The sequence below is a fragment of the Aspergillus uvarum genome, assembly GCF_003184745.1.
Source record: "Aspergillus uvarum CBS 121591 unplaced genomic scaffold BO82scaffold_41, whole genome shotgun sequence".
NCBI classification, from domain to species: domain Eukaryota; kingdom Fungi; phylum Ascomycota; class Eurotiomycetes; order Eurotiales; family Aspergillaceae; genus Aspergillus; species Aspergillus uvarum.
Window position 1 is genome coordinate 268,232 of NW_020291338.1, and position 12,750 is coordinate 280,981.

At 52.9% G+C, this 12,750-nt stretch overlaps 4 protein-coding genes across 4 annotated transcripts; 2 read left to right on the forward strand and 2 right to left on the reverse strand.

Moving 5' to 3' along the window:
- The first annotated feature begins 566 nt into the window (after positions 1 to 566).
- BO82DRAFT_393517 (putative histone deacetylase complex subunit (Hos4)) lies at positions 567 to 6,333 on the forward strand. Its single transcript, XM_025638680.1, has 5 exons — positions 567 to 4,758; positions 4,810 to 5,023; positions 5,339 to 5,469; positions 5,578 to 5,902; positions 5,999 to 6,333. Exons 1-5 carry the CDS (start codon positions 1,063 to 1,065, stop codon positions 6,121 to 6,123), a joined length of 4,491 nt encoding a protein of 1,496 aa, XP_025490179.1. The 5' UTR covers positions 567 to 1,062; the 3' UTR covers positions 6,124 to 6,333.
- A 217-nt stretch (positions 6,334 to 6,550) lies between these two features.
- BO82DRAFT_339371 (GID4/VID24 family protein) lies at positions 6,551 to 9,052 on the reverse strand. Its single transcript, XM_025633476.1, has 3 exons — positions 8,813 to 9,052; positions 7,011 to 8,559; positions 6,551 to 6,948 (listed from the first exon to the last, which is right to left on the reverse strand). The coding sequence occupies exons 1-3, from the start codon at positions 8,834 to 8,836 to the stop codon at positions 6,758 to 6,760; spliced, it is 1,764 nt and encodes a 587-aa protein (XP_025490180.1). The 5' UTR covers positions 8,837 to 9,052; the 3' UTR covers positions 6,551 to 6,757.
- Positions 9,053 to 9,857: 805 nt separating this feature from the next.
- Positions 9,858 to 11,065, forward strand: BO82DRAFT_366417 (enolase C-terminal domain-like protein; the record flags this gene model as incomplete). The annotated part of the gene is made up of 2 exons (XM_025637041.1): positions 9,858 to 10,033; positions 10,090 to 11,065. 2 exons carry the CDS (start codon positions 9,858 to 9,860, stop codon positions 11,063 to 11,065), a joined length of 1,152 nt encoding a protein of 383 aa, XP_025490181.1.
- Positions 11,066 to 11,166: 101 nt separating this feature from the next.
- Positions 11,167 to 12,746, reverse strand: BO82DRAFT_433786 (uridine-cytidine N-ribohydrolase). Its single transcript, XM_025640902.1, has 5 exons — positions 12,608 to 12,746; positions 12,514 to 12,521; positions 12,236 to 12,440; positions 11,858 to 12,174; positions 11,167 to 11,797 (listed from the first exon to the last, which is right to left on the reverse strand). Exons 1-5 carry the CDS (start codon positions 12,657 to 12,659, stop codon positions 11,255 to 11,257), a joined length of 1,125 nt encoding a protein of 374 aa, XP_025490182.1. The 5' UTR covers positions 12,660 to 12,746; the 3' UTR covers positions 11,167 to 11,254.
- Positions 12,747 to 12,750: the final 4 nt, after the last annotated feature.

The following is a 12,750-nucleotide window of genomic DNA, read 5'->3' on the forward strand; positions in this document are numbered from 1 at the left end:
TCCATACCAGTTGTCAGATTACTGATGACTCCTCTCCACCCTCACCCATAGTCACTTTCGATAGCGGACTAGCAAGCAGCTGCTCCATGCTGCTAATGCTGCGGATGTCGGTGGCCAAATGGCAAACGCATCTAATATTCTGGGGGCGAGACTGACGAATTGCACTGATAATCGGTATTTATCGGTAACCACTCGTAATTACCCCAATTCAGAATGAGTCAATATTACCACCGGCAATCAGCATCATCGACAATTATTATTAGCATACTAGCATTATCGACAGCATCGATAGCATCAACATCATCATACTCATCGACCATCACATCCATTTCGATATTAAACTAGCCTAATTTTTACCCTTGATCATATCTGTTATGATCTTGAAGGGCGATGACCTAATAGAGGATTGCCTGAATCTCAGCTAGTCGCAACCACTCACTGACTAGCCCAACCCGCTAATGACCAGCTAAACTGCTCTCGACGGCGAACTCGTCTTTCTTACCAGTAACCCATTTACCTGCGTAATTTCCCTCCCTCCTCTCTCCCACACCACACCCCCCAGCGAACTTCGCCCGCTCCATCTTCTCCCTCTTCTTAACAACTCTCCTCCCAATTAATCCTTTCTCTTCCTTCACCTTCTGTTTCCCCTTCTAAATCACTCCCCCCCTCCTCAATCCGCTCAACTTCTCTCAATCCTCCTTTCGTTCCTCCTATCGACCTCAATCGGACCTTCTGCTCCCTTTGCCGACCGTATTAACCCCTCCACGTTCACGTCCTGTCGCCTCGTTCTTCTCTTCATCACCGTCACCACTACCTTCCTCGCCTCTATTTCGCTTCGCTCTCTTACTTCGGATTATTGGGTCCTCCCTCGCCCACGCTCATTGCTCGTCCACGATATTTTCACTGTCAGAAGAGAATACCCAACCTACCGAGTTCCAAATCAAGCGTGGTCGAGCACCAGCTTTCGCGCGCATCTGCTGGTGTATTTGACCACGGGTCTACCTGTCCGCCACGGCCCCCGAAGATGACGAGCAGAACCCCCAGAAATCGAGTGCTACCGCTATGAGTGATGTCGAGGCTGTCTCCTCCCTGCCAGCTTCCCTGGATGCCGGACAAAACGGTCTTGCTGCCAAGGTGAACCACCAGTCTACCTCGGGTCCGCTATCTCCCAAGAGAGCCCTCTCACCGGTGCCTCGGAGGGAGTATCGTCCGCTAAAAGAGGTAGACCCTGCTGTCGGGGACAGCGATGGGCCCCCTAGCCCCAAGGCTGACTCGGAGGCAGAAACCATAATCCAATCGGGCCGCGAATCATTATCGCCTGAAAAGAGACGGAAGTACATAAAACATGAACCGAAACGACGTGATGATAGAAACGACCATGGTGATGCTGCAGAGAGCGACCTCCCCCCCAACGATTTGAAAGTGAGAAAGAGAAAGTTGGTGGATGACGACGTTGTCAGTGAACGCGACCGTCATGTGCGCCCGACGAGTCCTCTCCGTCGGACTGGGTCTCCACCCCATGTGAAAGTCGAAAAGACCGATGAGCCCCAATCTGTTTCGAGTCGACTCGAGTCATCGCACCCTGCATCTTCTGCGCCCAGGACGTCGAGAAAGCGCAGCTTTAGTGAAAGTGTCGATGGAGAGGGAGATGTCCGTCGAAACGCCCGCCCGCACCACCTAGCTCCTTCCCGGGATCGAGAACGACGAGAGCTCAATGGTGTGATGTTGCCCCGTCCCGCGTCGATCGACCGTTCCATATCCCCTGTCCGTTCGCACAAGAGAACAGCTTCTGGTCACCAGCTGGGTAGCGATTCGCAGCGGAAGCGGAAAGCTCCTACCCCGCTTCTTCCTGGCGTGCAAAGGCAGAGTTCCGAAGACCGGCAGTCGGTGTCTTCCTCCACCAGCGGATCTCCTATGCCCAGTGCTCACATTCGAAAGGTGGCCTCTGTCGATGGGGCGTCTGCGTCCCCTGCCAGACCCACGGGTCACAAAAAGCAACGCGATCAGAATGGACGCACGCGCCTCGCTCGTGCATGTGCTGCACAGGAACTTGAGGCGGCAATCGCTCGACATGCAGAACGACCGGAGGACCTCAATGTTGCCGACAATGCTGGTAACACGCCACTTCAAATCGCCGCCTTGGAAGGTTGCGCGTCTATTGTCAAGTTTCTCCTTGAAGCCGGATGTGAAGTCGAGACCCGAAATATCGATCGCGATACTCCGTTGATAGATGCCGTTGAAAATGGCCATCTCGATGTCGTCAAATTGTTACTCCAGGCTGGTGCGAATCCCCGTTCCGTCAATGCTGAAGGCGATGAGCCGAGCGATCTCATTCCGTCGGACTCGGAAGATTACGATGAGATTCGTCGTGTTTTGGAGGAGGCAAAAGCGCATCCACGCCCAAGCCGTCGTTCTGAAGAACAGACTGGATCTGGCACCAGGGAGACGTCTTCGCGACGAGTGACGGTGGCTAGCCCTCGAGAATCACCCCCCGTTAACGGACAACGCAGTCCGCCATACTTTGCTAGTACGAACAAACGCAAGAGCGTCAGAAGCGAGGCCACTCGGAATGATCTGCTATGGACCAAAGCTACGCCAGAGAATTTACAAGCCTTCGCCGCCAAGGGCGACATTGCTGGTGTTGCTAATATTCTCAATGTTGGCCAGCGGGCAGATGCTGAGTCGATGATTGCAGCGGCCAAGGGCGGTCATGATGAAGTCTTGTCTCTTTTGTTGGGAATGGGAGATGCGGATCCCGACCCGGATCCGGTACAGGGCGGCTCCCACAAGTTTGGATACAATACGCCTATGCTGGCCGCGATTGGGAGAGGTAATCTTCCCGTGATCAAACTTCTGCTAGATCAACCTAGCTTCAACCCCTCGCGACGACTATATAAGGATCGCACTTACTTTGAGTTATCTCGAGAACGCAGAGCGGACAACTGGGAGGAAGAATATGATGTTCTTCGCGACGCCTATGACAACTATGTACGGAACAGGAAACAGCGTAAAAGCGACATTTCATCTCCAAGAAGGGTACGTGACAAGGACCGAGAGTCCAAGCGCTCTGGACGGAAAGAGTCTCCTTCTCCAGGGGGCAAGCATCGGAAACAGCTTGGAAGCCCAGTTCGTCGGGACTCCTCCAAAGACGCACCCATGAAAGAGCGCAAACGAGAAGGCATGGTGCATACGAAAGAGAAGCCTGGTCCTCCTCGTCCCAAGGTGGGACATGTTGCTACGCCTGATCACGACGGCCCTCGTTCCGATATACCTAGGTCGAAGGTGATTTCAACCAAGGATGGAGATTCTAGCCGGGGCGAAGAGCCTCCCAAGAGAAGACGCCTGATCGCCGGACGCCCACCCGATCGCGATCGCAGGAGGCCTAGCATTCCTTCTTCAGATTCTATGTCCGGCCGAGAGGAAGCTCCTAAATCCCGCCCTGATCCTTCAGAAATCGTCACGACCAAGCCTGGACCGCCTTCCGTGAAGCGTGGCCGCAGCAGCGTCAGTCCCGAGCGACCTAGATCTCGCGGTTCCGAGGCTGATCGGAACTCTCGCGAAGTCTTGAAGAAGAAGCGACGAGTACTGTCGGAAGATGGAACGCCCAACATCACCAACGGAAACCCGAAGAGGAGTCACCCTGCTGTGGAGGATCTGAAGCTTCCTCGTCGCAAAGATGATAGCCATCTTGCACCTCAACTTCGGCGAGATCAATCGCGGGAACGAGATCTCTCTGCCAAGCCTGTCGAACGAAAGCAGGTGAAAGAGGAGCAAGAGAAGCCCGACACTCTTGAGCTCGAAGATATCCCAATGGATGACTCGATCAGTCTTGCTCAGGCTGAGGCTGAAGCGGCAGAGCTCCGGGAAAAGAAAGCCCAGGAGAAACGAGCCCAAGAGAAGCAAGCCCAAGAGAAGCTAGCCCAGCAGAAGCAAGCTCAAGAGAAGCTAGCCCAGCAGAAGCAAGCTCAAGAGAAGCTTCTTCAAGAGAAGCTAGCCCAAGAGAAGGTAGCTCAAGAGAAGTTAGCCCAAGAGAAGATAGCCCAAGAGAAGTTAGTTCTAGAGAAGCAAGCACGGGAGAAACAAGCTCGCGAAGAGGAAGAAGCACGCCTTGCTGCTGAAGCGGAGAAAGCCCGACTGGAGAAAGAAGAGCAGGAACGCGCAGCGCGGGAGGCGCGCATTGCCCAAGAGAAAGCCGCGGAAATGGCTGCAGAGGAGGAGCGGAAGCGGAAAGAAGAGGCAGAGCAACAGCGAATAAAACAAGCCGAAGAAGAGCGACAGAAGCGGCTTGAACAGGAGCGACAGCGACTCGCCAAACTGCGCAAAGAACAGGAAGAACAAGAGCAGCGTAGACGAGACGCTCTGCCCAGTCGCCTTCGAGTCGCAGCCAATCTTGTTGGATCCAATGATCCGCAAGCCAAGAGCCATGCATGGCTGCGGAAGTTCATGCCTGTTGTGACCGCTGAGACAAGACAGCTCGACCCGTCTTGCGCCTCGGAAGTGGCAGAGGATCGATGGATTCCGAACTACCTGGTTGCACCCTTGCTGGCGACGAATGATCTTCAACTATCGCAGTATGCCAGTTGGGAGAAGCGCATCGCAACCCCTACCCAGCGGACGAATCTCTGGCGAGTCACGCGAAGGATGCTCGTTCAAGCAGACGAGATTGAATTTCTCAGTTCGTCATTCGGACAGATCATGCAACGGGATAGTGAAGCGCGGCCTAAGTACTTCGACATGGAGCATGTATTTTGGCTGAAGGTAAGCTCCCTTGTTGCATCTTGCTGGTCCACCAGATGCTAACTGCAGCAGCTCTCCGATTTCATGGATCTCGTCCCGCACATTCCGCACCTTCACGGGCTCGACATTCAGTTGCTCAAGATGCACATTGATCAGGAGCCTAAAATGCAACCTGTATTTGAACTGCCGCAGGCCAATGGACATATCTCGGGGCCGCATATTGAGGAAGGACCGGGGTTACTGGGAGGAAATGGGTTGACTAATGGCTATGGGCATAGCCGGCCTAGTACATACGTCTAATTGTTCTTTCAGCTTCAGCGGTCATTTAGCTTGGCGCTAGCCTGTACAGGTGGAAACTTGATGTACGACTATGATACCTGATGTGTGATGCTTGGACAGCGTGATATCATGACATCCCGAGATTCTTTACAAGCTCTATGCTAGCTAGTAGGGTATAGTGGTAACATTACATACAGTAGGTCGGGTACGGTACACCAACAAGGTTCCGTTCTGGGACTAGTTGCTAGTTGATTCACCATCCGACCCCACATCACGTGCTATCGTACAACACGTGACTAAAATCATTACGTAAACTTTGTAGGGCACACATTTAGGCGAGAGCGGCGCAAAATTGGCCGCACCACCACCACTATTAGTCTATACAAGAACAACCACCTCGAACTCTTTGAGGATAATCCGACAGACCAGTCTAACTATACAACATACAAAATGGTGAGTTTGATATGCACCTCCATCCGCTCACTAGATTTTCCCTTCCCCCACAGGCACAACCTGTCACCAAAAAGCCACAACTAACCATCAATGCCAAAAAAATTTTAGTCGGACGGAGAAGAGACCCAATCCAACCCCCCCGTCGCTGCCGATGAGGTCGAGGTTTCGGCTGACGCCGGTGCCGGCGGTCAGATGTCCGTCCTCGACGCCCTCAAGGGTGTCCTCCGCATCTCCCTGATCCACGATGGCCTTGCCCGTGGTCTGCGCGAGGCCGCCAAGGCCCTCGACCGTCGCCAGGCGCACATGTGTGTCCTGAACGAGGGCTGCGAGGAGGAGGCCTACAAGAAGCTTGTCGTTGCCCTGTGCTCCGAGCACAAGATCCCCCTCATCAAGGTCCCCGATGGAAAGCTCCTCGGCGAGTGGGTTGGTCTTTGTACGTTGTCCCCGCTCCGGAAAGAAAAAAGAAATACCCCGCAGTCAATCATTTGAAGAAACCCTTTGCTAATCGATGTGTGTCCGTGTGAAACAGGCCAGCTCGACCGTGAGGGTAACGCCCGCAAGGTCGTCAACTGCTCCTGCGTTGTCGTTAAGGACTGGGGAGAGGAGTCCCAGGAGCGCTCCGTCCTCCTTAACTACTTCCAGACTGAGCAGTAAATGTATGCATTCTGTTGTATGCACTTACCCTGACACCTTTTTCTTGTCTCGAGGAGGCACGCCCAGAAGGGAAGGGGGCATATGGAAATAGGTGGAGTGCTGTGATCTGAGGAAAAGTTTCCGGACTTCGGGCTGATGGCTGGCGCATTCTGGTTCGATACAACTTGGGTGAATTCGGTTTTATACAGGTTGCTGTTGATCTAGGAAGGGAGGGAGGGATGTTAAATCCTTTTTTTTTTTTCTCTTTTTCTATATCTGTCGATTTTTAGGCGGGTGTGGTGTGTGCGGGTCATCTCTAGCTCCCGTTGAGGAATTTAAATCAGATTATGGTGCTCAATTTCTTCTTGGATTCTCATATTGTAGGATGTGGTTTCGCGGGTAAGTTGGGAGGGGAAAGTGCTTGGGAGGAGATCGTGGTGGCTGGTTTGGTGTGTTAGATCTATGGCTGGTTTCATCGACTGCTACAGCTGATGGCATCACACTAAGATCCTGTCCTAGATTTCCAAAAAAAAAAATATGTACGTAGCTTGACAGCTTCTGAGATTGCTCCAGGTTTCCCCAACGATTTGCAAAGAAGACAACAACACCGGCTATGCACATACCACTTCCCCCAAAAGTCCTATGTTGAAACCACTCACCGGAATCCGTAAGACGGACGCACCATCTTCCGTGTCTCAGGATTTAATGATAGTTGCTGGTATGGTGAACTGCCCGGGTCGTAATACAACCCTTCGATATGTCCATTTTCGCGGTTCAACGAGATGTAATAAAACCCAGAGATCGTCAGGCCTTGTCGTGAGTCGGTCGGGGTGATGAAACATCGTTCTGAAAACAGTCCGTCAGTACACTCCTCCAAGGGCACAAACCCAATGTACAGGTCCACTCACCCTTCCATCTCATCAGGATCCACCCCTTCGACAATGCCTCGGTGACCCATTTGCGACTGACTAGGTTCCGCGTCATTTCTTCATCGGTCAGGTTCTTGAATGGCTGAAGCTCTCGCCAGTACGTGCTATCGATCTCGGCGTCGGCCTTGAAATTCTTCGTCTCTAGGGTATGTTTGTTGAAGTCGATGATCTCGCCCTCAAGATATGTGATGATATGGGCATCATGGGACGGGGACGTCTTATCGGGGATGTTGTAGGCTTCCATCGTGCCGGCCAATGTCATGTCTTCGTGATTAATGTTGTGGATGGTAACCTTGACCGGCCAATTTTCATCCTTGACGGCTCCTATGTTGTAGATGTTGTTGGCCATGTATCGCCGACCCGTACTCGTGGACACGCTGATGCGGTTGGCATCACTGCTGTTAACGACAAGAGGATCGTGTGGAGATGACGGACTAGCTCGCTGTGTAAAGAACGCACCGGCGTTGCTGGCAGCTCGTTGCGAACCAGAAAATATCACACCAGGTCGGAGCCATGAGCATTCAGGCGGCGGCGCGATCGATGCAGTGTCGATGATAAAATCATCCTCGTTCCCATTGAGAAAGTCGAGGTGAACGAAGCCTCCCGCGGCGGCTGATGATAAGCTTTCCTCGAACGAGGTCGAATAACGTAGCCGGTCCAGGTAGCGGATTGTCTCTTTCAACCGAGGACTTGGAGCGTTATCCATATGTAGCTGTCGATGAGCACTGATTCGAGCACGAAGATCATTGTGTGTCAGGGGTCGATTGGGTTCGCTGCGAATGCTGGGCAAGAATCGATATGCTCGTGAGGTGGAACTGGTGCCAGACCGTTCCGTCAGTTCGTCTGCTGCCTGACTTGCACGTTCCCGCTCAACCAAATAATTCTGTAGGGTCCTAGTCCGCGGGGGGCGTGGCTGGCGGCGTATTGACTGCACCAAAGCGTCTGCCATGGTGTACGGTAATTCGTTCGAGGCACGATTGTTGTTCTCCGTCGACTCTTCTGTCGCTGTGGGTGGACTCCGACCGGCAGCCTCACGGCGTGGATCGCGGAAGGCAGTATATCGTTCCGAAAAGCGGCCAAACCAGGAAATGGCATTGCTATCATGCAGCGGCTCGTAGCTCATTTCCTCATCGTCGTCATCGTCAGAAGCGGGTGCCCATCCGTAAAGCGAGCGCGGATTTGACATTCTGCCCTCATAGTTTGGCAAGCTGTTGGGATTGGAGGTTGTGCTGTGGTGGGTGTTTGGACTGTCGCGCTGGCGGCGCACAATCGGGATGCGACGATTGCTTTCAATCCGCGGATTCGAGAAGTCTTCCGATTCGAATGATGCGAGATCGGATTCTATCAAATTGTGTAAATTCTGTAGTCGACCACGGCGCTGGCGACTGAGGGAGGAAGATGAGTCGGGTGGGGGGCGCACACGCGATCGCAGAAAGCTCACGTTATCATCATGGGCGTCATCGGACACAGAGGCGGGGAGAGAGGGTACAGGAACGGGGACAGGCCGCAGGGAGGAAGCAGAAGAAGACTGGGAGGAGGGATCCTGTGTGTCGAAAGTTAGATCTTAGCCAAGAAAAGCTTCCTGTCTGAAAGAACTATTGTATGATTAAGACTCCCATCTGTTATCACGATAGGGCCGGATGTCAACTGATGATAATGGCTGCTCAGTCATTGGTTGTATGCACGAGCGAGACGGCCAACGAACCGAGTCATGTTCTGGACATCTCTCCATACCCAAGCAATAACAGACAATCAACCAGATCGCATAGAGGCACACATACAGATGGCGAGTTGGCCGGGGGCATGATCTGGTAGAGCGATGAGAAGCAGGTGGTAGTGGAGTGGCGGCGAAAAGGCAGCCCGCCAGAAAGGGGAAAAGTTGATTTGAGCCTCGAGCATGTACTGGGCGGGGTCGAGTCTTTTTGAAGGGGAGTTCTGGCAGTAGTGCTCCAAGTGATTTCCTGGAAAATGGTCGAGGGAAAGTCCGATGACGCTGCAGTTGTGGGAGAGCGAGGAGAAGAGGGAGAGAGAGAGAGAGAGAGAGAGAGTTGTTTGTTGGAGATGAAGTCAGAGTCGAATGCGGAGCAAGTCGCAAAGCCGCCCGGAGTCACTGGATTGCCGTATCCGGTTCTTTTCTCTCTTTCCCCAACATTTACTCGTATTTGGGTTTGGCTTCTCCAATTCATTCCCCACTACATAGTCGTACTTCTCGACTCTATCCACTCCATTCAGGGCTGGGCTCTACATCTACGTTTCTTCTCTCTGCACAAAGACACAAGTCATGGAGCTGCACAAAGACATACCTGGCGTTGCTTCTCGTATCGACCGAGTCTCTCCGACGATCATGATCACCATCATCTGATTGATAGTCAAAACTCTCCTCCTACCTCTCTGCTTCCACCTCCATGATGTCATGATCATATCTAATTCCAGTTTCTGTATCAGAAGCCGATATAACGGTGGAGGCATATTGCATTTGAGGAGCTTCCGCGGTTAAGCTTATCGTTGGACTAATGCAAGACAATAACCCACTTAGCACCCTAAGGGTAGCATATCACACTCCTAGATCTGATATGGATCTTCTGGCCGCTGAAGTCCAGAGCCTCGGATGCAATAATGCCAAGAACAGCACGAAATGACTAGGTATGGTGTCTCCATACCCCATTTGGGGTCAATTTGTCGGTAATTCGGCCTGGCAAGCGGAGCAACTCCGACCTCTCCCTACAGCCATGCCTATTTCTGTTGTCGTCTGCTTAACTTTCAACTCTTTAGCAACCACTGAATCACAGCTTCACACATAGAGTCTGTCCAGACACAGGTCTCACCATGGCAAAGATCAAGTCGATTGAGTACTTCCGTGTCCCTCCACGCTGGCTATTCGTCAAGGTGGTTGATGAAGATGGCAATTATGGCTGGGGTGAGAGCACCCTTGAAGGGCACACCGAGGCCGTGGAGGGCACCTTGAACGCCCTATGCAAGCGTTTTCAGGGTTACGAGGCCGAGTAAGTCTCTTACACCAGCGCCAGCGCTGTACGCCCTAACCACCCTCCCTCCATAGTGATATCGAACACATTTGGCAAATGTCCTGGCGTTTAGGCTTCTACCGAGGCGGCCCAGTCTTCATGTCCGCCATTTCGGGAATCGATATCGCTCTCTGGGACCTTAAGGGCCGTCGACTTGGAGTCCCCATCCACCAACTTCTTGGCGGCAAAGTCCGCAACAAACTGTCCGTTTACGCGTGGATTGGTGGCGACCGACCCTCCGATGTAGAAGCCGCCGGCAAGGCCCGTCTCGCTCAGGGGTTCAAGGCCATCAAGATGAACGCCACAGAGGATGTGAACTGGCTCGATTCTCCCAGCGTCCTAGACTCCAGCGTCGAGCGTCTGAAGACCGTCAAGGCGCTCGGCCTGGACGCAGCCCTCGACTTCCACGGCCGACTCCACAAACCGATGGCGAAGCAACTGGCCAAGGCACTTGAGCCGCATCGGCCATTATTCCTTGAGGAGCCGCTCCTCTCGGAACACCCCGAGGCGATTAAACAGCTCGCCGACCAGGTCTCGTGTCCGATCGCGCTTGGGGAGCGTTTGTACAGTCGCTGGGATGTGAAGCGTTTCTTAGAGGATGCAAGCGTGGACATTCTGCAGCCCGATATCGCCCACTGCGGTGGCATCTCGGAGCTGAGACGGATAGCTTCCATGGCGGAGACCTACGATGTCGCGATTGCGCCACATTGCCCGCTGGGACCTATTGCCTTGAGCGCGTGCATGCAGGTTGACTTGGCGACGCCGAACTTTGTCATCCAGGAGATGAGTTTGGGCATGCACTACAATACAGAGGCGGGAGAGTACGATATCACCAGCTACGTCAAGGATGCGAGTGTATTTGCGGTAAAAGATGGATATGTAGACGCTCTCACAGCGCCGGGGCTGGGGATTGAGGTTGATGAGGAGACGGTAAGACGAGTGGCCGCGAATGCAGAGCCCTGGCTGCCGAAGGAGTTCTATGGCTCCGATGGTGGAATCCGCGAATGGTAGTGTGTCATACATTGTGGAAAAAAGGACAGAATAGATTGAGCGATGAATTTGAGGATATATCCCGAAATAACAGAAAGATGCTTTCCAATTGAAAATTCTATCGAGAAAAGAATCTAGCACTAGAATCTCTATGTCCATCTATATTCCGAGGTGCAGTCTGGAGTCAAGCCGATAGTTCGCACTGCCAAATCACGCCTTCCGCACAGCGTTCAGCTCATCTGCACGTCCAAGACAATCGTTGATCATGTTCCAGAAAGCATCAAGATCGACACCCCGGGGAATGCAAACCGCGTTCGGCGCAGGCTTAGCAACGGTCTGACCCAGATGTCCAACCAGCTCCATATTGCTTGAATGAAGACCGTTGGTGACCACGTTAACAGCGAACCGCTCCCCATTGCGGTCATCGAACTTCAGAGCCTTTTCGGGGTGGTTCTGTGCGTAGAGAGGATTCAAGTTCGAGAGAATGATAGCCACGGCAAGCGGGTCGTGCAGAGGTGGACCCGAGGCCAACCCAAACACATTCTCGTAGGTGGAGGCAAAGAAGATGAGAAGCTCATACAGCATTTGTCGAAGGGTCGACGGCTGAACGGAGGCATCATCCACGCCGTGGCGGACGAGGTTCCGCACCTTCTGGCTAGCCAGGACCTGATGAGTCAAGTCAAGGGCGATCAAGTACGTCTTGGATGCCAGTGTGGCGTTACTGAAAATGGACTGAGACGACTCGGGATCGCACTGTAGAGGATTTATCAGCTAATGCAGAGCAGAAGGGCGGGCATAATGGAAATTGCGCACATAGATGTTGAATTCCGCGAAAGGGGTCACGTTTCCAATCCGGTCGTGCTGGCCTTCTATCCTACTCATAGGAACATCGGTGAAACCATTACCCACAGCCCCTCCCATGATGCTCAGTCCTTGGATGTGATCGACCACTTCCGGGAATGTAGCGAACAGCAGGGCCACGTTGGTCAGTGTGCCGGTGGCAATGACCCAGGGCGTTCCCTTGGGCTCAGCCAAGAGCGCGTCGCGCATGGCAAGGATGGGGTTCTTGTCAGTGATGGGAGCCGTGGTGGCTTTGGGGAGAAGCTCTGTTCCATCGATTCCAGAGTCGCCTAGCAGCGTTAGAGTCAGCATTGTGAGGCTTATAACCTGCCAACCTTATTTTAGACCTACCGTGGATGTTAGGTGCGTGAACCGCGGGCCGACAAAAGGGCTTCTTGGTTCCAGGATACACAGGAATATCTGAACGGCCGATAGCTTCCAGAACCCTGGTAGCGTTGACTGTGGTATTGTCTAGGGAGGAGTTGCCATGAATGGTAGTGATACCGAGAAGCTTCAACGAGGGATGATGCGCGGCGAGAAGGATGGCAAAAGCGTCCTGAGCACGTTCACCGGAGAGTCAGTGAGTGAAGTGCTCTGCATTGTAAGGTATCGGGATTTTTTGCACTTACATCGTGACCTATAAACACTGGTCAGCCAAGTTGGCCATACAGGCGTTGAAGGAAGGTCTGCAGTATGTTGCGAACTGGGAGAAGAACTGCTTACCGGGGTCACAGTCAAGCCACAAAGGAATTGGGGTATCTTTTGAGGACGCCATTGAGTTAATCAGTTGCTTGAGGAATAGCTAAAAGCTCAGGCAGTGACTCAGTAGGATTAATTTGCGGGATGAAGAAGATGAACCACAACGG

Excerpts from the sequence above, each read along its gene's own strand:
- BO82DRAFT_393517 (XM_025638680.1), top strand. The coding sequence starts at position 1,063 with ATGAGTGATGTCGAGGCTGTCTCCTCCCTGCCAGCTTCCCTGGATGCC. Across the intron at positions 4,759-4,809 it reads AGCATGTATTTTGGCTGAAG|CTCTCCGATTTCATGGATCT; the intron begins GTAAGCTCCCTT and ends TAACTGCAGCAG. Across the intron at positions 5,024-5,338 it reads CTATGGGCATAGCCGGCCTA|GGCACACATTTAGGCGAGAG; the intron begins GTACATACGTCT and ends TAAACTTTGTAG.
- BO82DRAFT_339371 (XM_025633476.1), bottom strand. The coding sequence starts at position 8,836 with ATGCCCCCGGCCAACTCGCCATCT. Across the intron at positions 8,560-8,812 it reads CCCCGGCCAACTCGCCATCT|TCTTCTTCTGCTTCCTCCCT; the intron begins GTATGTGTGCCT and ends CCCTCCTCCCAG. Across the intron at positions 6,949-7,010 it reads GATCCTGATGAGATGGAAGG|AACGATGTTTCATCACCCCG; the intron begins GTGAGTGGACCT and ends GACTGTTTTCAG.
- BO82DRAFT_433786 (XM_025640902.1), bottom strand. The coding sequence starts at position 12,659 with ATGGCGTCCTCAAAAGATACCCCAATTCCTTTGTGGCTTGACTGTGAC. Across the intron at positions 12,175-12,235 it reads TCACGCACCTAACATCCACG|GCGACTCTGGAATCGATGGA; the intron begins GTAGGTCTAAAA and ends TAACGCTGCTAG. Across the intron at positions 11,798-11,857 it reads TCGCGGAATTCAACATCTAT|TGCGATCCCGAGTCGTCTCA; the intron begins GTGCGCAATTTC and ends AATCCTCTACAG.